Here is a 27180-nt window from a genome sequence, read left to right on the forward strand (position 1 = left end):
TAGTACAAAGAGCAGCGCCACTGGAAACGAGTGATATGGTGTGATTGTTCGCTATACTATTTGGCAATCCTATAGAGGGGCTTGGGTTTGGCGATTTCCTGGAGAACGCTATCATGTGTAGTGGCACCACGGAAGTATGATATGGTGTTAGGGATGGCGGTGGTTTTCGTAGTCAGGATGTGGTCCTCATATTGCACAGTCATGACATGAAAATAGATATCGGTCACACTTGATAGAAAGATTTGCATTTACAGACCAATTCCTGTCCTCCACATTTTTTACTTTTCGTTTTGAAAATTAAAATTCCTCTAGTCACCCAAATTTGAATGTATTTGAGAAATGGGTACTTCAGTACACCAGCGAAAGTAAAGTGGTCGATAATTTCAAAGGAAAAAAGTACAACGTAACAAACATCATGGATTCAGAACTAACGTCTACAAGTGTAATAAGGGATTCTAAACGTCAGTAATCCTCCTCAAAAAGCCGAATTGTTATGCAGCGCCTGTGATTTCCAAAGTGTGGCGCAATGGAAGTGATGTCGTTTGGAAGAGCTGGCATTTGCCACTTATTGGTTACTTAATCGCCAATGATCCTACGGCCAGTACTAGAATTTAGTTTACTCTGGAAGCTGTTTCTTGTTAAATTTTAAACTAGGTCAACCATACTGTAGAATACTCGTTACAATTGTTAATTTATGTATAATTTTTTAGAATCCCCCGGTAAACAGTGGATACTCTGGTTAGTGGATGATTTCGTTTCCAAGTCGACGGAGGGAATATGTACTGGTACCCCCTTTGATACAGCCACGCCTAGCATCTCAGTTTGATGTTCGTTTCATGGTAGCACTAGTAGCTATTCTTGAAAAATCAGTCAGTGAAATGAACTGAAACTTAAATCCTTATGTCTTTCTAATAGCTTATTTACTTCGGCATTTATATTTCGAAACCCAGCATCATGGCTTTACTTGCTTATCGAAGGCCTTCATTGTGATGTCAGCATACCAAAAAACCCTTATCTGTGAATTTTGTCAATTGCTTTTGTATATGCCATCGCAATGAATTAAGCTCAATTTGTTGTTTCAATGAAATAAGCTCAATTTGTTGTTTACACGATTATTTCAAGACTATGTTCGTTCACATAATAGTGCAAACATCGTGTTACAAGTTATTTCATTGCGATGAAGTATACAACTGAAATCAGCAGATAACACAGATAGGTATTCCTAGCACGTTGGTACCGCAGTGAAGACCGTGCGACAGGCAGTTGAAGCCAAGACACTGTGTATGGGGATGTACTTTGACGAAGTAAATACGCTACTCAAAAGACGACAGTTGAGTTTTATTAAGTTTCCCGCCTTTCCTTTTGTATTGTGCGCTATTGTGATATTAATTTTTGTTTTCTGTACTGCGTGTATTGCAAGTGTCACACTAAATAGGAGAAGAGTACTTTGGGCATAATGTACAGTATGCTGTAATCCTATTGCGTCATCGTGAGGTTCAGTGAGAACGTGCCGCGACCAAAAGCGATAAGTGTGTCTTTGCTGACGCCTGTTTAACGGGTTTCACGTGTCTGAGGGCTGGTGAACAGTTTAGTTTGCAGTTCTCCTTTAGAGCTGCCCAGAACTTTTTGAAGAGAAGTTTCCACGCTGGAATATCATTGGTTGGCGAGCGGCCTAGTGCAAAGTTTGGATATGATATTACAGCTGCCTTGACGATTTCTCAACGTTGATATTGTCCCTGCGAAGCTCTCGGGCAGAGACGGCAGAACCGCGATCATCGATCGTTGAGCTCCCGCAGAGTAATGCGCTTAAGGCCCAGTAAAGGCTTGGAAGTGCGGGTTCGGTGTCCGAGGCGTCAAGGAAACGTGGCAGTGGTGGCCGCCGAGCTTATGAATAAAACATTTATTCAAATTGTGCGGCGGCTAACGTACGACCTGCCGCAACATGCCGTCGTCAGTTGCTCCACTGTATCTCCCCTTCAAAACCACCAGCGTAGCAGGCTCGAATCAGGGGACGCATATTAACGCAGACTTGGGACTGGAAACGGCACTTCGGCAGTGAGCTCCAAATTCAAATTATAATAGCTTTTCACACGATCTGACGAGCGCATTACATTGTTATGTAGTTCTGCTTCAGCAGGGTCCATCGTCATTGTCAATATTAGCCTTCAAGGCGTTCTGAACTACCCAATAGAGGTGCAATACTGTTCTCTTTACATACGAAAAGGACACGGAGATGACTACAGCGTATGAGATTGTACTTATACAACTGTAGTGATGTTACAAGCTAAATGTCTAGCAGCTAATGGTGATTAGCACTTTTGTTGGGAAATGTTTCTCGCAAACGGGCATTACGCTGCCATTCATGCACAGTGTAATGTGTGAGACACCGCGTCTCCAAACAACTAACAGTGAGTACACAATAGTAACAAATCTAACATCACTTGAAGATGGCTGTATCGGTCGTAGAAGTATTTTGCATGAAATGTAAAAAATAACTAGGCAGCATTTGGAAGCGCACCTTTACTAGGTCTACTTTCCAGGCACGTATGAAGTACGTCTGTCTCGTTGTCGGTTGTAAATTACTGAACATTGTATTCGTCTGTGACCCCTTTTTTAAATCGAGTACCATCTCTGCACGAATAATATGGTTTCGTGCGAAAGCCAGTTTGCTCTGTGTCAACATGAGATCCAGAGGGCAGTGGATAGTGCAGATAAAATTATGAAATTGATACAATGTTTTTTTTTAACACGGGTGTCTGGAGCCAACATCGTTATGAACGCGGAACTATCGAATAAACCGATAGATATTGCTACGGTCACGCTACCGTGATCCCTCGCCGATTCATTAAAGCATCATCTTAATAAAACACGTTACGCCGTTCAGGTTTCCGAAGCATCTTTTTCTGTTGAATATATATGCATACAGTTTGAAAATTCGCTCGGAAAGTTTGCAGCTGCAAATGAATACCGTTGCTGAAAGGCAAGTGTTAGATTGAGATTCGTACGAACTCAGTTTCCCGATTTAAATGAAACTGTGATGAATTGAAGCGTGCGGTATTGGACCTCACTACTGAAGTTGGTTGCGGTGACAGACTGATGTGTAGCCTAGTCCGAATTGTGGGCCAGGGTGGGAGGTGATACTTTTGGTTGAGAGCTGACGAAGCCAACGAATATGGATCCTAAGTAAAGTTTGTGGTAATAGATTGTCCTGTTCATTTACCTAATGTTTATGTTCGCGCTATATATAACACATTTTGCCATATTTGACGAACCTTTCGCCATAAAAATTAAAATTGCAAAATAAATTCAGAGTTTTAGATGAGTATTTTGATGCACACTACACAAACTACGAAAAATGCAAGAGGTAGGGGGTATACAATATGGCTTTTAGCGTAAAAGGAAATGCTAAAACGCAAGAAAGAAATATAGATGTAAATATTAATGAATTTTGCATTTGTAACAAGTGACATGGTTTGAGAGATCTGTGTGTGGGGATTTATAAAGTAATGTCTTGTTTCCTGCACATAGGTAACTGGTGGTGGGCTACTGAAATGTTGAATATTCTTCCTCCTCAGGAATTGTGTAGACTGGGATACTGATGCCTTGCACATGCAGCTTGAATAGTTATGTCACTGTAATTTTCTCAGATTAAATGCTCACCGTTCCGCGAGTTACCACAGTCACCAAAATAGTGGGCGTCAGTGACTCTTCGAATGTAACATGCTTAACCATAACAATTTTACCTTCTCTCATGCAACATATTAGTTGCCTCCGCGAACTTACCATCAAGCTGTCTCCTTTTGGCCTAACCTAGACTTTGGATTGTTCTACAGATTTGCCAAAACTTATACCCAAAAAATAATACTGACTCAAACTAATGTCCATATTCTATTTGAAAACGTATGCCACACGCCACAGCGTAATTACACCAGAGCGGATATTATGTGATGAAAATGTCGTAATCCATAATCTTTATAATACAGCTATCTAGTCTGTGGTTAATTGTCACTGAGGAATTAAAAAGTTGTATCTGCGTCTTTTGTGATGTGAAGTAATAAACATCTTCGTTGTATGTAACTACTACTGTTTCGGAACGCCGGCAGATGTGCCCGAGTGGTTCTAGGCGCTTCAGTCTGGAACCGCGCAACCACCACGGTCGCATGTTCGAATCCTGCCTCGGTCATGGATGTGTGTGATGTCCTTAGGTTAATTAGGTCCAACTAGTTATAAGCTCTAGGGGATTGATTACCTCAGATGTTAAGTCCCATAGCGCTCAGTGCCATTTGAACCATTTTTGTTGTTGTTGTTACGGAAGATCACCGGTGTGGGAGCATGAGTAAATGGGTACCCTGGACTCGCAAACGATCATAGTAGCGTTCCCATAGCCACATCTATCTGTTGGGTCGGTAGTTCAGAGTTTATGATGTTGGCCTGTTTTTTTTTTTTTGTTTTTTGTTTTTTTTTTTTAACTTTCAGAGAGAATTGGATACAGTTCCGCATCACTGATTCGTAAACAAAATACGCATTCATATGGAATATCCAAAAGAAATGAGAGTAAACACCATCTCGAAAACACAACTAAGTGTATTGTCCTCGGTAAAAAGGCATCGTCAGAAAGGCAAGGAATATGTGGTGTACCTCGAGGTAGTGTGATACTGGCGGCAGTATTCACGGCGTATACAGGGTTATTTTGCTAAGCGGGGACTAACTGCAGGAATCGACCCTGAGAAGATTATGAGCATATGGGCATATGGCGGAACATACGTTTCGATGTAGGTACACGCAGATGAAAGTGTAGATAAAATATCTTTGACAGTGTAAGTTTCGCTGACTGAGAGCATACATGAGAGCACATAAGGCAACTGGGAATGTTTTCTCTGTACTGATATTTTCAGCACCGGCGCGGCCTCATTGTGTGTGTGTGTGTGTGTGTGTGTGTGTGTGTGTGTGTGTGTGTGTGTTTGAGAGAGAGAGAGGCATATCTGCACACTAGTACAGACAGAAAATTGCGCTTGCCTGGTGTGTTCTCTTGTCACTGTCAAAGATTTTGTATCTCCACCTTTAAGTGGGTGTATCTGTATCTCCATTGGAAGGCATTTCTGGCTGTATGACCATATGACAGTTTTTGGTCCTTTGTCTCTCAAGTACAGTTTCTTACAGTCATCCCCCGTTTAGAAAAATCATCCTTTGTAAATAACCCGATGGATGTCTACAGCTCTGTGGTTATTCGGTGGCAAGTAGGTGACAACATTGTTAGAAAAGTGTCACGAAATTCAGAAACACGAGCAGATAAAAAGTTTGCAGCCGACCCTACCATAAATGTAATATAATGCATATCTACAGACGAACATATCCGGAATCGTTTGATTGCATGGTCGGTTTTCAGTCCCTGAAAACAATTGCAGCCACAGAGTATCTGGTGAGTCGGATCGCTGTTTACACTACCTCAAGGGTCGCTCAGCATCGGCTACAGAAATACATGGCTTTGAAAAGCTGCTCGGTCTTTGTACTTGTACTCCTGTCTCTGTAACTCCCGCGCACAGTCTTGGTGCTAGCTAGACCGTTGGTAGCGCTTTGAAACTCACGAGATATGCTTCCACAGATTTCATGAGGTTTTTTCTTTTTTTTCCTTTTTTTTACAGCCACCTTCCGGAATGCTCGTTGGTTTTTGTCATTCAGTCAGTATAAGAGGTCTGCCTGATCTTGATTAAGCTGTAGTTGTTCTTTCACGTTTCCACTTATCAAACACATCACGAATAGTTGCTGTGGGCAGCTTCAGAAGGGTTTAAATGTTTGTGATGAATTTCTCAGGTGACATGCAATGACTAACCCACATTCGAAGTCACTGAGCTCTCCAGATTGATACTTACTGCTGTTAACTGCTTTCCATACTGCCGGGTCACCCCTTGTGACACTTAAGTGTGTGTCTTTAGCTTTCACAAAGCCTTCGACAAACTTCAGCACAGTTGACAAAAGTCGTGCTGGGGATTATCGTAACGGATATGCGATTGGTCTTAGACTTCCTATGAAACAAGACAAGCATAATGTTAGCGCAGTCTTCCGTCGTTTCTTGATAGAACAGTTTCATAACTGGAAATGAAAAGCACCAAACTCTGGTTGTTCTACAGTATGTTTACTATCTTTGGCCCGAAAAAAGCATGTTCTATGAGAATTCTTTTCTCGAGATGCGTTATAGATATCAGTGTCAACTATGGTCAAAATGTTTATTGATATTTCATCTACAAACAGGAATTTTTTCGACCGGAAATGTCGAAAGCAAAGGCGGAAGTGCCGTCGGAACGAAACAAAATTTCGATGTACACCTCCAAGCGCGGTATTGCACAGGTCACCGGCTCGTCTGAAATCAAAATTGATTTGACGTTAGCGAAGTACATAAGATTCTTTGGGAGTTGTACTTCGCTTAAGTTATTTGGACCGTAGGAAACAATATGGCGGCCATTTGAAAAATAGGATTTTTTCATCGATTTTTCGACTTCGTCGGCCAAGTAAAAATATTTATAGTTGATGGATCGGAATAAAAGTGGTACGACTCCTAGACAATTTAGTTAACTTCGTCGGAAACAAAGAATCATGCCAAGCGGTTCAGTAGATTTGAAGTTACCATATCGCGCAATAAAGTCATTTCGAGAAAAACGGATTTGAAGTTTTGACTACATATAAATGCAATATTATACAACGTACGTTCACTCAGCTATTCTGGATCCATAAACTAATTCTTCCTCTTTCTTGTAGAGGGGGTTCTGCTCGATCTGGGCCATCCTGCGCTGCTTCAGAGCCGCTCGTTCCGCCGGTTTTCGGTCGCTCGAATCCGGTGGTCCTCCGAATGCTTGACGAACTGCTTTGAATAGTGTCACAGGGTGACGTCCATCGTTGTCATGGTCTTCAGAATTGCTGAATACCCTGCGTTGAAGCTGCTCACTGCCAGGAAAGTCTAAATCTCCAGTCTTCGCACCAGAATGCAAATGCTTGGGGGCTAATTGCCAAACACTCGCGTTCAGACTTTCATTTGAATTTAGTGTGTTTCCTCCCAAGCATCGGTACAATAACTCGTCCTCCGAAACAAAAAAAGAAAAACCGGCGCATAAAAAAGGCCGATTTCAGGCAGGTGCTTTTTTTTTTCGCGAATAACAAACATTTCCGTTCCGTATTCGGAAAAACAGTTTCAGATGTGGATTCTAAACACTTTTATGGACCCAAAAATGCAATTTTAAAAATCGATTTTTAAACCAAAAGATAGTAAACCTCCCCTTAATACCGTAGATCATCCACAAATTAGAGCTTGTCATTTATAAGAATGGGCGTCGTTAGAAGGGAAAACGGCGTCTGGCTATCATTAAGGTATTGATAAGACTGATGCTGTTCACAGTGCTGTGTCAATCCGCTTCATTACTTTTTTTTTAGGTTTTTGTCGTGTATTCGTCAGGGTTCGATAATAGTGGGGAGTCAATCATTCACGATTTGGTAATTGTTCTGATTCTGTGGTTGGACGCCCATTGTCACTATAAACAGAAGCTGTCAGTTTTGCTCAGGGAAGCGTGGGAAGTCGCCTACAACCAATCAGTATTGCTGCAGTAACAGCTCATCGGTCGTTAATGCTAACGGGGGATGAGATACTGATTCAGCTAACGAGTTGTGGGTTCCGCTACACTAGATACTAGTTTAGTGTATAAACACTGCTAATTGTATAATAATGTTAATATTAACAGGAGCAGGTATAGCCCCACACATAAGCGTAAAATATACGTGGTCTATTTTCGACGACTCATCAGTGAGAGCTTGTGGCGTGTAGATAACTGCTCTATTTCAGTGTAGATCTCTTGTAGGTGTACACTAAGTCACCAAAAAATTGAAAACATTTGGATAAGTTATCGTGGAAACTTAAATAAAGGTTGTCCCACAAAGAACGAAATTTTTAAATTTAGCGCCTATGTTAGGTTGCCGGACCCGACATTTGCAACTGTAATCTGTTGATATTGCGATTACCTACTGTCATTATCCGCAGAGCTATACACGATGGATCAATGCATCCAGATTTTGAAAGTGCATTTCAAGTACGGTGAATACTCTGCAAAGCACGTACTGAGAGAAAGATGCCCTGCTCGTCTTCGCTTGCTATGGCGATCAGAACTGGCCACCGAGATCGTGTGATTTGATAGCATGTGACTTTTTTTGTGGGGAGTGGGGTGTATGTCAAATCGTGTTTTTATATGAACAATCTACGACAATTGCAAGAATTTTGGCACACACGTGGTTCCAACAGGATGGAGCAACCTACCACACTGCCGTTGAAACAATGATATTTTTACATGTTTTATTGTTAAATTAACTCAAGACAGAAATTAGACGTGTCATTTGTCAAATTCAGCCGGGACTTTGGTATATAGTCATCAAAAATCTTGTCCACAGAGTGGATGTGTGCAGACGAAATTATAGTGGACATTTGCCTTGTATTTTGTTTCACGTTTAATCGCAGTCTTTGTGTTTCATATTGCCATAATAATATTAGGAATTTTGAGGTATTTACATGTTTTATTGTTAAATTAAAAATTTCATTCTTTTTGTGGGACACCATATACATGAAACGACTAACAGCCTTTCTAACTAGCTAACAAACTTTCTATCATAGGACACTGAAGTGTTTGGGAAAAAGCGTACAGGACATTCCCGTTTTCTAAAAGGGTTGCAGGAACGTTGCACGTAATTAGAGGTCTTAACGCTTCTGCCATCCCATTGTAGAATTGCGGAATATGTTTTATGCTGATATATTTAGAATTTTTTTTAGTCTAGAGTGGTCTGAAGTGAAATTGCAGTACTTACACCATAATTTGCTCACAAGAATTTCTCAATATTTCGGTAACTAGTTTCGATAAGTAACGGTAATATTCAGATTAGTGTAAAAGAGTTAAAAAGGATGTACATATAAGTTCCAAGAGTGCACCATGATTAAAATTGTCAATAACAAATATGTAATATCAATTTTATGTCAATATCAGCGAAGAAAACCTAACTCTGTGGACAGAACTGATGGAAAAAGAATCAAAATGTGTGTGTCGATTGGCGCCGTCGGAAAATGAAATATACTACTGAAGGACAAATGTTGTTTGTGACCTGTGTAGTGGGTCCAGCGTTGGCACACTGTGCTTGCAGCTGTGTTAAAAACAGCTAAAGCAGCTCTTTGGAAAGAGCAACATTACAGAAAAAGAACGCCTGCTAACACCAAATCCACATATTACTTGAATTCTACTGTCCATAAATCTCTCAACTGCAATGGCAAATAAGAATACCAGCAACATAAAAGCAGGCAGCCTATCAGAAGTACTCTCCGCCACTCACTTATGGAACTGGTATTCACATGTAGGTGTAGAAATGATCCCAGCAAAGCTAAAAGTCGATCTCTTTGATTTTTTTATTTAAAAAAAAACTGCTTTTGGATCAGTTTCCAACTTGGAGAAGATAGCTTTTATCAATACATAATTAACTTCTTACAAAAGATTGTATCGTAATTGAGATCAAAGGCTATCTGCAAAAGTAATTTAACTTCAATGAATCACTGCGAGTTGGTTCAGGTGAGGACTTTTCCATCGTGCTGTGATGCAGTCTGCGCAAAATAACGTGGCCGGTACATGCGCAGTTGGAAGGCCACACGTGGGTATAGCGGTAGTCGGGGGGGGGGGGGGGGGGGGGGTTTGCAACCAGGCGTTGGAGGGAAAATGCTGAGACCTGGAGGAGAAGTGTCTTTTGTAAATATTGATTGGAGCTCCTTCACACCCTCTCTTGCATGGTGACCATTCAAAAAGATCTGTCGCTTACGCTTTGGTTAGTATCAAAAAAAGATGTCCACTGAAAATGCAACAAAAGCCGCTATTTATTTTTGCCTGGTTTCTTTGTAACTTTCAGAGAAGCGTCATGCGTGGCGAATTTCGAGGAAAAACCAACACATTACTCGTATTGCTACGTTAAAATTTGCTTCTCTTCCCAAACCACAGCGGAGTTTACGCAATGTCGCCTCACTAACATTTTGTGCAGACCCAATTGCGAGATAATTTTGTAACAGTGGTTTATTAAGTGAGGAACTGGGCAAAAGATAGGTCAGCAGTTTATGTAAAAGCCCATCCTCGGTACAAAATAAACGGGTAAAGTCTTATGTTCTTCCAAAACCGCCGGGCCGCGGTGGTCTCGCTGTTCTAGGCGCGCAGTCCGGAACCGTGCGACTGCTACGGTCGCAGGTTCGAACCCTGCCTTGGGCATGGATGTGTGTGATGTCCTTAGGTTAGTTAGGTTTAAGTAGTTCTAAGTCTAGGAGACTGATGACCACAGCAGTTGAGTCCCATAGTGCTCAGAGCCATTTGAACCATTTTTTTGTTCCAAAACCCATAATATTTTTCATTTCACCAGCTATCGACAGTACTTAAATTTACATTGTTTCATCGATAAGTTCTATGGTTACTAGAATAACACGGTAGATAATGTTTTGCATACTAACTATATGGCAAAATGCTATTTTCCTGCTATATTTTGCCAAAATCTCATTTCGATATCTCAAACCGTTTATGAAGTATGAGAAATGTTGTGGATATTGCACTCAGGCCTTATCGCTGCCGCGGCGCGATCGCAAATGAGTGTGCTACATCAGATCAGTTTTATCGAGGATAGAGACTTTCACCCAAGTCTACAGAAAAATTAAATGTTAGCTAAATTTCTTGTACGGCAACATATTTCCTTACTTATTACAGACCGTTCGCTGCTTCGCTCGTGTGGACTGTATGACGTGCAGAGATTTTTGTTTTTATTTAATTGAATTTGTATTTTTACAAATTGCAACACCTTCTAAGCTTTTCACGCTAATCAAGGCCATATAAGCATGGTCTTCTCCGGATGAACTACTGACCAAGAAGCGATTCTGATACTTGGAGTCAAGTTTTTGTTAATCATGCCTTTTGCGTTCTTGTGGAGGTATTTCCTTAGCAACTTTCATCCACTAACAAATATTTCTTTATAGCTAACCGAAAATCGAAGTATCAATTTTTATAAATTTAGCTTTAAAATTTTTTAATGTATTGCATTATTTTCTTTAAATTTTTGATTCCGTATTGCACTCCCTTAGGGGTTGAATTCCCAGAAACTCTCAAACACGTATTTCTTTCTTTTTTTTCCAACCGAGAAGTCAAATACCAATCGTCATAGATGTAGCACTAAAAATCCTTTGAAAGTTCTTTAGTAATTATTTTCAAAACAACTGTTCCTCACTATTTTACCCCCTTAGTGGCTGAATTTCCAAAAATGCTCGTATTTTTCTATTTTCTGGGTGTGAAAGTAAATTCCAGTTTTCGTAGTTGTACCATCAAAATTCCCTTACTAACGAAATACTTTCACAAAGATTTTCATCCCCTGTTTCACCCCCATAGGAGTGGAATTTCGGATTATCTCTTCTTAAACGATGCCAACAGTATAAGATCCACACCATTTCCAAATTTCGTTTCTATCCTTATCGGTTTGCGCTGGGCGGTGTCAGTCAGGACATTGCCTATTAGATACAGGGATTACTAAGAAACAGAGTACCAGCTGCATGCAGCCTGTCAACGGTTTCTAGGCTCAACAAAAATTAGAGTTTCAATATTTGTCTAGTAATTATTGACTGAATTTAAAAATTGAAAATGTTGTTGTCTTCAGACCTGAGACTGGTTTGATGTAGCTCTCCGTGCTACTCTATCCTGTGCAAGCTTCTTCATCTCCCGGTACCTACTGCAGCCTACATCGTTCTGCATCTGTTTAGTGTATTCATCCCTTGGTCTCCCTCTACAATTTTTACCCTCCACGCTGCCCTCCAATTCTAAATTGGTGATCCCTAGATGCTTTAGAATGTGTCCTATCAACCGATCCCTTCTTCTAGTCAAGTTGTGCCACAAATTCCCCTTCTCCCTATTCTATTCAGTACTTCCTTATTAGTTGCATGATCTACCCATCTAATCTTCAGCATTCTTCTGTAGCACCACATTTCGAAAGCTTCTATTCTCTTCTTGTCCAAACTATTTATCGTCCATGTTTCACTTCCATACATGGCTACACTCCATACAAATACTTTCAGAAATGACTTCCTGACCCTTAAATCTATAGTCGGTTACCAAATTTCTCTTCTTCAGAAACGCCTTCCTTACCGTTGCCAGTCTACATTTTATGTCCTATCTACTTCGACCATCATCAGTTATTTTGCTCCCCAAATAGCAAAATCCATTTATTACTTTAAGCGCCTCATTTCCTAATCTAATTCCTTCAGTATTACCCGACTTAATTCGACTACATTCCATTATCCTCGTTTTGCTTTTGTTGATGTTCATCTTATACCCTCCTTTCGAGACACTGCCCATTCCGTTCAGCTGCTCTTCCAGGTCATTTGCTGTGTTTGACAGAATTACGTCATCCGCGAACCTTAAAGTTTTTATTTCTTCTCCGTGGATTTTAATACCCACTCCGAATTTTTCTTTTGTTTCCTTTACTGCTTGCTCAATATACAGATTGAATAACATCGGGGAGAGGCTACAACCCTATCTCACTCCCTTCCCAACCACTGCTTCCCTTTCATGTCCCTCGACTCTTAGAACTGCCATCTGGTTTCTGTACAAATTGTAAATAGCCTTTCGCTCCCTGTATTTTACCCCTGCTACCTTTAGAATTTGGAAGAGAGTATTCCAGTCAACATTGTCAAAAGCTTTCTCTTAGTCTGCAAATGCTAGAAACGTAGGTTTGTCTTTCCTTAATCTATTTTCTAAGGTAAGTCGTAGGGTCAGTATTGCCTCACGTGTTCCAATATTTCTACGGAATCCAAACTGATCTTCCCCGAGGTCGGCTTCTACCAGTTTTTCCATTCGTCTGTAAAGAATTCGCGTTAGTATTTTGTAGCTGTAACTTATTAAACTGATAGTTCAGTAATTTTCACATCTGTCAACACCTGCTTTCTTTGGGATTGGAATTATTATATTCTTCTTGAAGTCTGAGGGTATTTCGTCTGTCGCATACATCCTTCTCACTAGATGGTAGAGTTTTGTTAGGCCTGGCTTTCCCAAGCCTGTCAGTAGTTCTAATGGAATGTTGTCTATTCCCGAGGCCTTATGCTCTGTCAAACTCTTGACCCAGTATCATAGCTCCTATTTCAACTTCATCTACATTGTCTTAAATTTCTATAATATTGTCCTCAAGTAAATCGTCCTTGTATAGACCCTCTATATACTCCTTCCACATTTCTGCTTTCTCTTCTTTGCTCAGAACTGGGTATCCATCTGAGCTCTTGATATTCATGCAAGTGGTTCTCTTTTCTCCAAAGGTCTCTTTAAATTTCCTTACATTTGTCTTTTAGCCATCCCTGCTTTGCCATTTTGCACTTCCTCTCGATCTCATTTTTGAGACGTTTGTATTCCTTTTTGCCTGCTTCATTTACTGCATTTTTGTATTTTCTTCTTTCATCAATTAAATTCAATAATTCTTCTGTTACCCAAGAATTTCTATTAGCCCTCATCCTCTTACCTACTTGATCCTCTGCTACCTTCACTGTGTCATCTCGCAAAGGTACCCATTCTTCTTCTACCGTATTTCTTTCCCCCATTCTTGTCAATCGTTCCCTAATGCTCTCTCTTAAGCTCTGTAAAACCTCTGGTTCTTTCAGTTTATTCAGATCCCATCTCCTCAAATTCTCACCTTTTCGAAATTTCTTCAGCTTTGTCATAATGTATTCATTAAGAGTTATAGTCTTGCGTTAAACCCTAACACAAGAAGACAAGTATTACAGTTAGAAACTGTGTATATGTCTTGTGGCAGCATAACTGGCCACGTGCATATATCCATATTATATTCTTCCAGTATTTGAACATGAGAGCACTTAGTGAGAAAAACTTTGTTGCAAGTCACAGACACAACTCAAAAAAAGACGGAAGGGAAAAAGTTATAAATTTTCGCTTTGCATAAAGTAAAACTTCAGAATCTGACATAACGTTTTAATTTATTACTTTTCTGTTAGCAACATATTTTTCTGACAGTATCCACATAAACCACTTAATGTACGTACAAAATTAAGTCATTCTACAACATGCAGTTCTGGAGATATGACCTTACAAACGTGTAGATACGTGAAAAACTAGATTATGCTTGAAACGGGCGCAAATTACCCAGTCTATACTCATCCAGTGTTTTATAATCGGAGAACTTGGCAGCTTCCAACGAACTTAACACACAATTTCAAACCTTTTCCAAACTTTTTTCCTCGCTTAAGTGCTTAACTTATAGTATTGAACACGTTAACTCATTTGTAAAGTAATCAGAAGTTTTTGTACATGGGAATTAGATTCTTTAAAGAATCGGTGGTTTACCGATGTTCAGTAAACTTTTTAAAATTCTGAAATTTAGATTGTTTTCCTTGTGATCAAAGAATAGCACGATTTAATTTTTTGTAGTACTCGTCGCTGAACCTACCAGAGGGTAGTTCAGGAACTTCGAGAGTTGTAGGCAAATACGTGCGTATGCCGAGCTACGATAATCAGCGGCAGTGGAGCAAAGGGAATGCAGATCGGCTGAAGCAGGGGCCGCGTCCTGCATGCTGCACAGAATTAGGAAGTTGCGCCACTGTCCTGTTCGCGCCGTTCCCCCCTGTAATTCCCTCGCGTCCGTTTCAGCACACAAGGCATTGCAGTCGCTGAATTAGTGTCTAAAGCAACAGCTGCTGCTGCTGCTGTAGTACGACAAAGAGCGAAGGTTTCTGTGTAACGACTTTCAAAATAATTAATAGCTCTGTTTCTTTAAAACTCGGCTTCATCCATTTTTTCGTAAAATCAGCTAGTAGATGAAGGCAGAAGCAGGGAAAGATGTTGTTTCCCCAACTCAGTTAAGGAAATCATTGATATCCGTACTTCCGCTGTAAGAAACGGTTGATGTAGCAGCACGTGGATGAAACGACATTAAAATTGGCCTGGGAAATGCGTTTAACTACTGCGAAACAAGAAAGTAGTCTGAGCTAGTTAGGATTCATTCAAGCTCTGTAGTTTAACTAGACAAGATACAGAACTTGTCTATTAGGGTGTTGTTTTCAGTCTGAAGTTTTGCTTGGTGCAGCTCTCCCAGCCAATGTATCTTGTACAGTCTTCATCTGTGCGTATCATTTGAATGTGGTTGCTTTAGTTATGCTTTCGTCCCCCTTTACAGTTTTTAAAGGATATTCCCTATCAACCGATCCTTTCCACATGTCTGGTCGTCATAATTTTTTCCGTATTTCGACTTAGTACCACCTCGTTAGTCATTCGATCTACTGATCTGATCTTGAGCATTTTTCTGTAGCACCACATTTGAAATGATTCTGTTCTCGTCTTTCTATTGTTCATCGTCCATGTTTCACCTCAGTACATGCTACACTCTAGATCCGTATAGGGGATCTGAAACAGTTTTATCCGGTTTTTCAAGACGCCAGTCTTCTAGACAAATAACAGTAGCACCTTGGGGTGAAATGTAACTTAAGCTTCGAAACTAAAAGTTATGTTCGCGCAAGTTGTTAAGCTGATGATTTTTTTTTTTTCCCCTCAATAAGGTTGTCTTTCAAGCAGCTCACTCGTTCGTTAATAACAGAATATACGCAGAATAGAGATGACGACTACACATCTACAAAAGGCGTCTTGCGCGCCTCGCTCTCTCTCTCTCTCTCTCTCTCTCTCTCTCTCTCTCTCTGTGTGTGTGTGTGTGTGTGTGTGTGTGTGTGTGCGCGCGCGCATGAATCCGGCGTAGGCAAAATTAAACATCTGTGAAAGATGAATGAAAATTTCGGCCCTAAGATTGTAAAAAGTTTCCCAAGTTTATATGCGTAGGCATTTAAGATACGTAGCTGTTAGCGTCCGAGATGGAAGACGTCTATGAAAAGTTACAGAAAGTGATAAATGACAGCAAAAACCACGAACTTATGATGGGATTTTAATGCTAAAGTAGGACAAAACTAACGAACGATTCTTAAATGCATAACTCAGAATACACGAGAAATGACAAATGTCATACCTTAGTAGAATTTGCTGTATAAATAAGAGTTAATGCCTCGGAGGCTACGAAAGTGTATCAAGATAACGGTTTGACAGGTCAGACCTACAGGGGTAGGACAAAGTATGGAAAAACAAAAAACACATTATCTTGCTTAATACGATGTAGGAACACAGCTGGCATTTGAAACAGCTCCCAGTCGTCTCGACATTGATAAACACTGGTCCTGCTAGGTTTTAAAGGGTATCTTATGCCATTCTTCCCGCGAACTAGTGGCAATTCCAGAAAATATATAGGGAGGTGGATGGCGATCACGCGCACTTCTCTCCACAGTGGACGACAAAGGCTCAAAAATAATATTGAGATATGGTAACTGTGGTGGCCAGGGGACGTGCGAAAATTAGCCCTGCACACAAAACCAGTTCTGCACAAGGCGATATGTGCGAGGAGGAGCACTGTCGTCTTGGAACACAGCATGATTTGGGGAACAAAGGGATGTAATATAGTAACGCCCTTACCAGCCACAATGGGCACACAATCCTTGGCAATAATGCGAGTTTGCCCAGTATCCATGGACCTCACTGAAATACCACGTTATGGGTTCCCACATCGTCATGGAACCCCCGCCATATTCCTCTCTTGGGACGTGTGTGAAACGTGACTCATCCGACCAAATGACTTTCTTCCACTGCTTCATAGACCAGGTTTTATGGCTACGGCTCCTCATTTTCCTGATACGAGCATTTGCACAACTGGTGTGTTGTTTTTGGAACTTCAGTTGGCGAATGCAGCATTCAGTTCTGCTGTGACTCTTGTAGCTGCCGTCCTTTTATTTTGCGTCACAATCCCCTTAAATAAGCATCTATCAGATCGCTCAACAAACTCTTTCGTCCGAGTTATGACTTAGAGGATGAAGATTTTTTTCCGCTTTCGCTGTATGCGGTGTAAATCTTCGGCTCCGTTGGTTATTGAAGCACCCACCGTACGAGCAGGAACAATTTTCCCACGTTCGAAATCACTTAGCTTCGACATAAAGCACTTACAATTACACAGAACGCTATTCTGACCATGATTGACACTTGCAACGGATTAGGGACATTGCACGGGTGCTGCTCGCGATCAAATCAAATACAACACAACACCACGCCACACTCTGCAGGCTTGGCAAACATCAGCATTTATGTTCAAGCATGCTTTTCTCGCGGTTTTCCCGTATTTTTGTACAGTCACCGTACACATACTGCTGCTGTCCAATTTCAATCATGGCTCCAGTGCAGAACGAGGAAGGTGGCGCAATGACTAAGATACAGAACGTGCATTCGGGACAAACAGGGTTCAAATCCCAGTTCTGTCTTCTGATTTTACGTGTTACCTTAATCGATTGAGGTGAATTTTCGGTTGGTTTCTTTAAAAAAAGGTGAGACTGGTCATCCATTTCCGTCACTTGTCTAGAGTAAATAAGATGATGATTATACAGCGTTTTTATCGGAAACAAGACCCAGGTCAGAAAATTAAAAAAAATATATTAAAAAAAGAATGTCATACATATCCAAAATCCCAAGGACAGGACGTCGGACCACATTGGCCCTCTGGCTGTGGAAAAGTTAAGGGATTCTAACTGCTGATTGCTTGAACAAACACGCAGTTCATCAGATTTGGAGCCTTCTGCTCCCCAATTTCTTCCATTTCTAACGACATGTGACTGAAATACGTTTTGGCTCCAATGCGGAGATTGACATCTGTAATTGTTCTTACAGGCCTTCCAGATTCTTAGCAGCATAAATGTTTCAGTGGAAAAAATTTGGACGAGCGACAGGAACGTAATGTGGAATAAGTACATGGAAAATAGATTTTGTCCTCAAAAGTAGTCATTCACTAACTGCCATATAAATGTTTACCCAGCTCTCGTACTACCATGCATGAAGATATACGAAATGATTGCATAGATTTACTGTTGGATAAAACTCACAAGACTCTTCAGACTGAGAAATTCAGTCCAGACAATAAGTGTTGTGGAATCAATGTTACATTGATCTGCGAACACTGAAAGAACTAGGAATAATAATTAGAAATGAACACTTTATCTGTAAAACAATTTTGTAGAATTACGTAAAACTTGAATAATCTAAACCGGAAAACATTAAGAAAGAAACCTCACTGGTAAAAGGATATTTACGGAACTTTCAAGAACCCGTAACTGTATACAGTTACCATTTAAGCAGCAATCCATTTGTCTCTCACTTGGTGCAGAGATTAGTGGTCTCATTGTAATATCTGATGTTAGTCTTCTTTTCATGATATACAGGATACATACATTTTGTTTAGTTTTTACCCCATAAAATAATGCCGGTTATCTAGAAGGTGACAGCTGTGAATTACGAAGCAAAATGCAACAATTTGAAGTACCCGATACCTTAGGTGTCACGTGTTATCGCATAGATAAAAGCCCCGTTTATTATGTAATTATACTCGGCATATGGTATAGCAGTCTCTTTAACTGTATAGTATAGATAAGAACTGGTAAGTGGTTCTTAACGCCAAAACAGCATGCTTCGATACAGATAGTCAAATGTCAAATCGACCACACACACACACACACACACACACACACACACACACACACACACACAGTGGGGGGGTCGTTGAATGTCATAGAGGGTGGTTTTCGGCTTACTCACTGATCATCTTGCTGCAGGATTTGGTCAGTTTGCTAAAATCACTTTCAAGGTGATTTGACATTCAATCCTAATCTTCCTTCCGCCCTTCGTTGCATAAGAGATTCTCGCTGTTGCTAAACGTAATGCATTTTTCACAAAATTGTCTTAATATCTAATTAGACTGCGTATGTCATTGTTCTGTATCGAACACGCCACATTGTGTACAATTTAAATTTGATTATTATATTTAGAATTCTAGATTTTCATGCATGCGGAGACCTCTTGTTACGTGCCTTAAATTTGGGCCTACTGTGTTCGTTGATGAGGACTCAGTAGGATTTACGAAGTCCGGGCGCCCTGTTAATACCTTGCATTGTACATCAGCAAGCGTTCCATGGAAAAGATTAAGATCTTTATTTTGTACTGAAACAAGTCTTTAGGTTTTACTTGAAGATATTAATTCAGATCTCAGTGACTCGCCTTGTCACACAGTAGTGAAGTAGTGAGGTGGCTCAGCTGAGGTTATGTCCTGCTTCGAGTTTACGAGCTTCGAAACAAAACAGGTATTATTATCACGGAAGAAACAGAGCTGATCTACAGCTGTCAGATTCTAGTTAGCTGACAGTTGCCATTTTTGGTCGACGTCACACGCAACGTGAACGTACTGAATTTGAAACTTCAGGGAAAGGATAAACTCGTCTTTTGATCTACAAAGAAACATCGAAGGATTTCGAAGAAAGCTATGATTGTAGCAAAACTGGAAGGAGAAAACTTTTCTCGTGTTAAGTGTTTGAAAAAGTTTTGTGCTACAATCCTCAAAAGATATCAACCAAGATTTTTCGAAAAAGAAGTCGTGCGGTCCTTGAAGCATCTTTTTGGAGAGATTTTCAGGTCTTGACAGAAGTGAGAGTGGCGTTCTTCTGTTCCAAAATCCATTTGATTGTAACCTTGGTGTGGCAGTTGAAGTATAGTTGGAGCTGTTTGGTTTGCAAACAAATGATTTCTTGAAAGAGAAAAACAGAGAAGGAAAACTACTGAATTTTACCGCTGCTTACCCAAAGCTGAGTTTCTTAAACTAAAGAAATTTGCTGCTGATATTGACACCAAAGTATGTCCTAGCAAACGTTTTCGACAGTGAGGTGTTTTAAAGTCATCACATCGAAAGAGACAGACCAATGAGCATTTGAAAACAATTCTGTTCATTAGATGCAGGAAGCATTGATAGTATCTTGAAAGCCAAAAGTCAGTTTCAAAAATCTCACAAACGTACTTTTACTGTTCAGTTTGTGAGATTCGAATATGCTCCCACAAGCTCTGATATAACTATCTTTTTGCTAACGTCTCCTTATGTAATTTATTTGAGTAAATAAATATACTGGTTGTCCTTGTTTCTGTGCCGCCCCTCATTACTAACACGGAACACTGAACTTGGTTTCTCGTCTTTTTTCCCAGAGCTTTTATTTTGGTTTGCAAGTTTTATACAGAATGATGATGCGGCTAGCGCACGTAATTTCGAGTTATCCGGCCCGCCGTGACAGAGGTTCCGTGACCTATGCTCTACATCAGTATTGTATGGTACGTAGAGCAGGGGATATACAGAACTTTGTCCAGGCTATAGTTCCACAGCACCCGCTACTCGTTCCTGTTAACGATCGTGCGTGCCCTCGCAAGAGAACCTCTCCATCCTGCCGTCGCATGTCAGAGTGCAGTCATCTCAATCTGACTCTCGACCGTCCAAATCGAAACCTTCTTATTGTTATGGCTTTTGCTCCGCACAGAAAACGAGGAATGCGTAAAGAATTATGTACAGTTTCAACGCTGCACTTGAGTGTAAGATTTCATAAGAATTACTTGTGCCAGGGTCAAGTCTTCGCATTTTTAATGTGAAACACAAGCGTCGGAGAAGTAAAGTCCATCTTCTTCTCCGTTTACGAATCGCTCGTAGACGCCAGAGGCCTTTATAATTGCAGGTGACTACTTTTGTAGTCCAGGGGTGAGGTGGCTGACAGATGGGCGAGTCGAATCTAATAGGTCTGTTCCAACGGCAGTGCCGCTACCCAGATGACTATATATGAAGGGTAACCATAAAGCGGTAATTATCACAGCGACAAAATGAAGCTACATTATTTTTTATTTGTTTACATATAAATGTGTGCAGCCGAAATAATGAAAATGTTATGACTACCCTTCATCCGCCCCTCTCCCCCCCCCCCCCCCCCCCTCTCTCTCTCTCTCTCTCTCTCTCTCTCTCTCTCTCTCTCTCTCTCTCTCTCTCTCTCTTTTGTGTGTGTGTGTGTGTGTGTGTGTGTGTGTGTGTGTGTGTGTGTGTGTGTTTTAGAAGTTTGTAGCCTACTCTTGTTTCAGTGGGAGTCACTGTTGTCCACATTTCAAAGATTTTAGAACAAACTCTGAATACCTTAGTGTTACTGATTCACTTGTGTGCCTAATACAACCCTTTCCAAATTGATAATTACCATCTCTCATAGTGACAGAAGATGGCTTACTAAATTTATGACTAGAGGCAAAGTGACACACACACACACACACACACACACACACAAATCATGTTGGTGGTTAGTTTGTATAAAAATGAGAATTTGTGCATAGGAGTGTGTCAATATAGCTGAGACCAACCAGTGTAAAAGGTGGTGGCTAATATTGTTTTGTCACTTGTTAGTAGATAGTAGTCCACAGTTAGTGGTCTAGAGGTTGACGTTGTTGCCCCTGCATTGTGAGATCCCAGGTTAAATTCCCGACCAGATGGAGATGATGATAGCACGAGGACTGGGTGTTTGTGTTGTCCTAATCCTTTCCTCTCACCTTGATTGACACACAAGTCAGCAAAGTTGTATCAAATGGAAAGACTTGCACTCGGTGACGGACCAACCACAACCAGTCCCTCTCGGCCAATACTGCCGTACGATCATTTCAGCTAGAGGAGTAATAACAGCAGGATGAGATGGTCAGGAGAGTTCAGTGACTTCGAACTGGACTAGTCACTGGATGTCCCATGAATGAAAACAACCATTCACTACGTATCAACCTTTCTAAAGCTGACAAAGTGAGTTGTTAGTGATTGGATTGTGGAATAGAAATTGGGGAACAGTCACAGCTAAATCAAGGTCAGGCAGCCCTCGTGTGCCGATGGGCAGCGGTTGTCGAGAATTTGGAAGATGGGTGCAAAAAAATCACATGAAACCAGCAGAAGGAATCACTTAAGATTTCTAAAGTGCTACCAGTAGTCCCACTAACATGTTGATTCAATCTGGAGTACTGTGTTCACTGTTTTGTCTTTGTGAGTTTGAGTCATCCTGAAATGTTTTGAGGATAAGTGCTAAATGTGTAGTTTGTATTCTGGTGGCATCATTTAATAAGGTAGACATGTTACACAGCACCTTTGAAGTTAGGCAATAAGATTTCTTTCCCCGTAGGATCGTCCTCTTCGGCCTGCTTTTGATGAGGTAACTATTAGTTTTGTTTATTCAGACACTTATCTGACTAGTTTCTGTAGTAAACAGCTTCATAATGTTTACCAAAGGTCTGTTTCAAGGCTCCTCAACTGTATATCATAAAATAAATTTTATGTACACAAATTATTAATGTATTAAAATTTATCTAAAGTTCTCTAATGTAGCTGTCATCTCGTGTATTGCTGGTGGAATACTGTGAAATGTAATTGGTTTCAGGTGTTTACTGATGGTATTACCAACAAACTGGTGGGGTGCTTCTATAGTGACTGTCCTGACGATGTGGTTCTTGTAAGAGTATATGGCCAGAAAACAGATCTCCTAATTGACAGACATGCAGAAACACGGAATATTCAGGTAACGGGAACTGCTGTTCTGAAACTGTAGTCCGAATTATCCATTTAATGTTCTGGTTCTGGTGACACTATATTCTCATTGTCATTTTTCTTGATTAATTATAAAGTTCAAGGTGAGTAATACAATCGTTAAAAGACAAATTAACAATTTAGGCAAAATTGAATAATACTTACTTTGTATTGAAAGCTATAATAATGTTTTGTAAGAAATTTGACCCACTGTTTCATTTTATTTTGTAATTTCAACTTTCCTTATGAAAATCGTAGTTGTTAGCATAAAATGTTTCTAATTATTTTCACTGCCACAGTGATAAGAATTGCAAATCACTGGTACCTTTTACTACATGGTAGTTGCCTGTTGTTTTATTGATATATTACATTGTTTTTGTGATACTAGTACACAAAGGTGATATATTACATTGTTTTTGTGATACTAGTACACAAAGGAATCATCCTCCTTGTATGATTGATTGGTAGGTGCTCATTACTTCTTAGGGCACAAAAAAAAAAATTAAAAAAATCTTCTCAGTCTATAATTTGTGTTCATTAAAAAGATTAATATGGTATGCATGGGTAAGATAAACTGTCGTTATTTACATTTGGTGTTCCATTTTACTTAAAAACTTTTGCTTTATTGATATTAAATTTTGATCTGTAGCTTCATTTGAAACATGCCATAAGCTTGCTGTAATTTATATGCTCTTCTAAACTAGAATTCTCTAGAGAGTATTTGGATGAGTTTGCCACTTCATATAATTACCTGGCATCTACACATTAAAAGTCAAGAAACTTATATTAATGCAATTAAAAATATTTTATCCCCTGCAGAAAATGTGAATGTAAGATTTATGTGATGTAAAGTGTTTTGTGTGTGTTGGGGGGGGGGGGGGGGTTGTATGTGTAAGGAAATGGCCAGAATGGAGTTAAGTGGCTCATTCAATACAGAAACCAGTTGGCTTCACTGCTGTGATGAAAGATATGTGCCTTGTCATCACATGGTATAATAATTCATCTGTGGTTCTATTAATAGAAGACTCCCTAACAGCTCCTCACTCATTAGAGGGCATGCATCTATTAGGTTGGTGCATAACTTAAATAAACACAACAGATACACATAACAGACACTTTAATGAACAATAATATATTTTTCTTTGCTATTCACAATGGTCCACAAACACTGGGATAACTTTTTGATTCTGTGACTAAAAATCACGTGGTTGTGACGTGAAGAATTTTCAAGCCATGTTCGGAGTGCAGTTTCACCTGGAAAGGAAGTTCCTTCAAGGTTGTTAGATAGAGAGCAGAAGAGATGAAAATCTTATGGTACTTTATAGGGTGAGTAAAGCGGGTGCAGTACGACTACCCAACACAGCTCCTGTATAGCACTTTTTGTCAGTCCAGTAGATGTGGGTTCATGTTATTGTGAAGTAGTATCAGTTCAGTGGTGGTTACACCTCGGGGAAGGAATTTGTAATACACCACACTATGGCTGTTCCTCCATATGCATAACCTTATCTTTTGTGGGTGGATGCAGGTCTTTGTATGGGGAGTTGATGTTTCTTGGCCAAACTATGCCTTTCTTTTCCTTAATTTTAGCATAAAAACACCATTTCCCGTCACCAGTAATGATGTAGGGTAGGAATGGTTGGATGTTGTTCATGAGCCAATTGATGACAAGCAAGCAGAGATGCACATATGGCCACCAATTGATTTTTGTAATTTTGGCTTACAGCATTTGATACACATACATTGGTCTTTTGAACCATCCCATTGCATGCAGATATCCCACAGGGGTGGACTGACCAGTTCATCACATTTGCCAAGTCTCAAACACACTCACATAGACTTTTGTGGATTAATGTCTTTAAATTATATTCTTCAAAACCCAAAGACCTTCCTGAATGTGGAGAGTCACTAGTGACAAAAGATTCTCCTTAAATGAGAGAACCATTTTCTTGTTGTGCTCTGTCCAGTATCATTATCCCATACATGGTGCAAATGTTTCTGGCTGCCTCGATTGCTGTCACCACTCTATTGAACTCGAACAGAAGAATTTCAGAAATGTTCATTCTATTTTCCAGTGTCCACAGCTCCACTCGCTATCTCCAGGTGACAAAATGACAGTATGTAAACTTCGATAGCAACAGTGGACAACAAATAAAGAAATTGGCTGTCGATAAATAAACCCAAAGCTACCAGAATACCAACATATAAAACAAAAATGTTGCAAACTTGTGCACCAACCTTATAACTTGCATGAAAAGGCAGTTTTATTGAAGAGAAATAATGCAGAAATAGAAAACTCGTTAGAAGGCTTTCAGATCTCCATCGCAAGGATTTTGTTGAAAGCAAAGAATCTGGAGTGCTGTTGAATTAATGGATGCTGAAGAAACAGCCTGGAAGAACCTAAAGGAAGCAGATAGCATGATAGGAAGATTGTGGAAAGTCAGTGCAATTGGGAAAACAAAAGGGAGAAGAGACATAAGTCACTGAAATGGTTAAGTCAAGGGATTGTAAACCACCGACAGACTGCAGGTCTTCATGCAAAGAAAAATTTAGTGACAAAGACCACTGTGTGATGTTGGAAGAATACTCAGTAATGGGAGATCATTCTAAGAGGGTAGTATTATCACCACGCCAAAAAAATCCTGTACCCGGAAGGGACATTTGTTGTCTCATCAGCATCACCTGTGCATCAGTGGACTGATGGTGCTTGCTTGTAAAAAGTGTTTATCAAGATTCATTGAGAGTAGTAACCTAGTGATAAATGCAACAATTAAGATACAAACAACACTAAGAGATTAGTTCCATATGACATGAAAAGATACTACTGCCTTCAGAGCAGTTTATAGATTTTCAAAATGCCAGGAACCATTTGCAGTGTGAACCTGCAAGCAGACATGTGGATAAGATACCTCTAACACACAAACCTCTTGCTCAAATGTACACCCAATATAAGGTACGGACAGCCTGTAAGCTGATGAAGTAAAAAATCTTCAAATAACTGTCCTTCGTCGGACACTTGTACCCATGTGTTCCAGTGCAGTGAAATGTTGCTATTGGGTAAGGCAGAAAAGGAAGCTGTCGTAAGGAATGCCATAGTAGGCAGTTCAGTTGGAGGAGAATGGACATCTCTAAAAAATGGCAATCACGGATGTTGGACAGAAACAGGTATAAGGAATGTAACTGCAAAGGAACCTTGGGTAACAGAAGAAATACTTAAATATAATGATCAAAAAATGTTCAGGGAAAGGCTTGAATATAGCAATAAATAAGAAGTGCAGCAGGGAAACCAAGGTGAAATGGCTGCAAGAAAAATGTGAAGAAATCAAAAAAGAAATGATAATAGGAATGACTGATTCAGCATATACTAAAGTCGAAAGAAGCCTTGATGAAACTAAAACAAAGGGCAACAATATTATCAGTGCAATGGGAATTTCTCTTTTAAATGGAGAGGATTGACTTGATAGGTGGAAAGAGTGTTGAATGTCTTTATGAGGGGAGGTGTTGTCTGATAATGATGTAATAGAAAAGGAAATAGGAATTGATGTGAGGATCCAGTATGAGCCAGAATTTAAAGGGCTCTAGAAAACTTGAGATAAGATAAGGGAGTAGGGGTAGATAAAATTCCATCAGAATTTCTAAAATTATTGGGTTAGGAGGCAATCAAATGACTGTTGATGTTGGTGTGTAGAATTTGAGATTGGTGACACACCATGAGGCTTTCGTAGAAGTATCATCAACACAATTCGAAAGATAGCAAGAGCTGAAAAATGTGAGAACTATTGTATGTTCGGCACAACAGGTCATACATCCAAGATACTGATAAAAAGAATGGAGAAGAAAATTGAGGATCTGTTAGACAATGATCAGTTTGGTTTTAGGAAAAGGAAAGACCTGAGAGAGGTGGTTCTGATGTTAATAATGAAAGCAAGACTGAAGAAAACCCAATACATGTTCATAGGATTAGTTGACCTGAGTAAAGTGTTCCACAATGTCAAATGGTGCACAGTTTTCAAAATTCTGGGAGAAACAGGGGTAAACAATAGGGATACACATGGAATGTACTATATGTACTAAAACAAAGATGGAACAATAAGACTGAAAGACCAAAGTGATTGGATTGACAAGAGTGTAAGACAGAGATGTAGTCATTAGCCCCTACTGTTCAATCTATACATCAAAGAAGCAATGGTCTCAAACAAAAGAAAAATTCAAGAGTGGAATTAAAATCTGGGTGAAAGGATATCAGTGATAAGATTTGCTGATGACATTGCTGTTGTCAGTGTAAGTGAACAAGAATTACCAGATCTGTTGAGTGGAATAAACAGTCGAAGGAATATGGAAAGTAGCTTGAGTGTAAAATGAAGAAATATGCAAATGATGAGAAGTAGCAGTAATCACAATAGTGAGGAGTTCAACATCAAAACTGGTGCCATGAAGTAGACAAATTTACAGAATTCTGCTAACTTGGAAGGAGAATAACCCTTGACAGTTAAAGTGAGAACATAAAAAGTAGACTAGCACAGGCAAAGGGTATTCCTGGTGAAGAAAACACTATTGGTATCAAACCTGGGCCTTAAATTGAGGAACATATTTCTGGGAATGTACATTTGGAGTGCACTATTGTGTGATAGTGAATTTTGCATGTTGGGAACACCAGAACAGAAGGGGGTC

At 39.9% G+C, this 27180-nt stretch overlaps 1 protein-coding gene across 2 annotated transcripts in view; it reads left to right on the top strand.

The window, feature by feature from the left end:
- The window catches only part of LOC126281402 (ethanolamine kinase 1), a 150680-nt gene that overhangs the window by 77908 nt on the left and 45592 nt on the right, over positions 1–27180 (top strand). For both annotated transcript variants that reach the window (XM_049980335.1, XM_049980336.1), the window contains exon 2: positions 22367–22504. In XM_049980335.1, coding sequence (XP_049836292.1) covers positions 22367–22504 — 138 coding nt within the window. The remainder of the gene's footprint in view (positions 1–22366; positions 22505–27180) is intronic.

Source organism: Schistocerca gregaria, chromosome 7, assembly GCF_023897955.1.
Source record: "Schistocerca gregaria isolate iqSchGreg1 chromosome 7, iqSchGreg1.2, whole genome shotgun sequence".
Classification (NCBI taxonomy): Eukaryota; Metazoa; Arthropoda; class Insecta; order Orthoptera; family Acrididae; genus Schistocerca; species Schistocerca gregaria.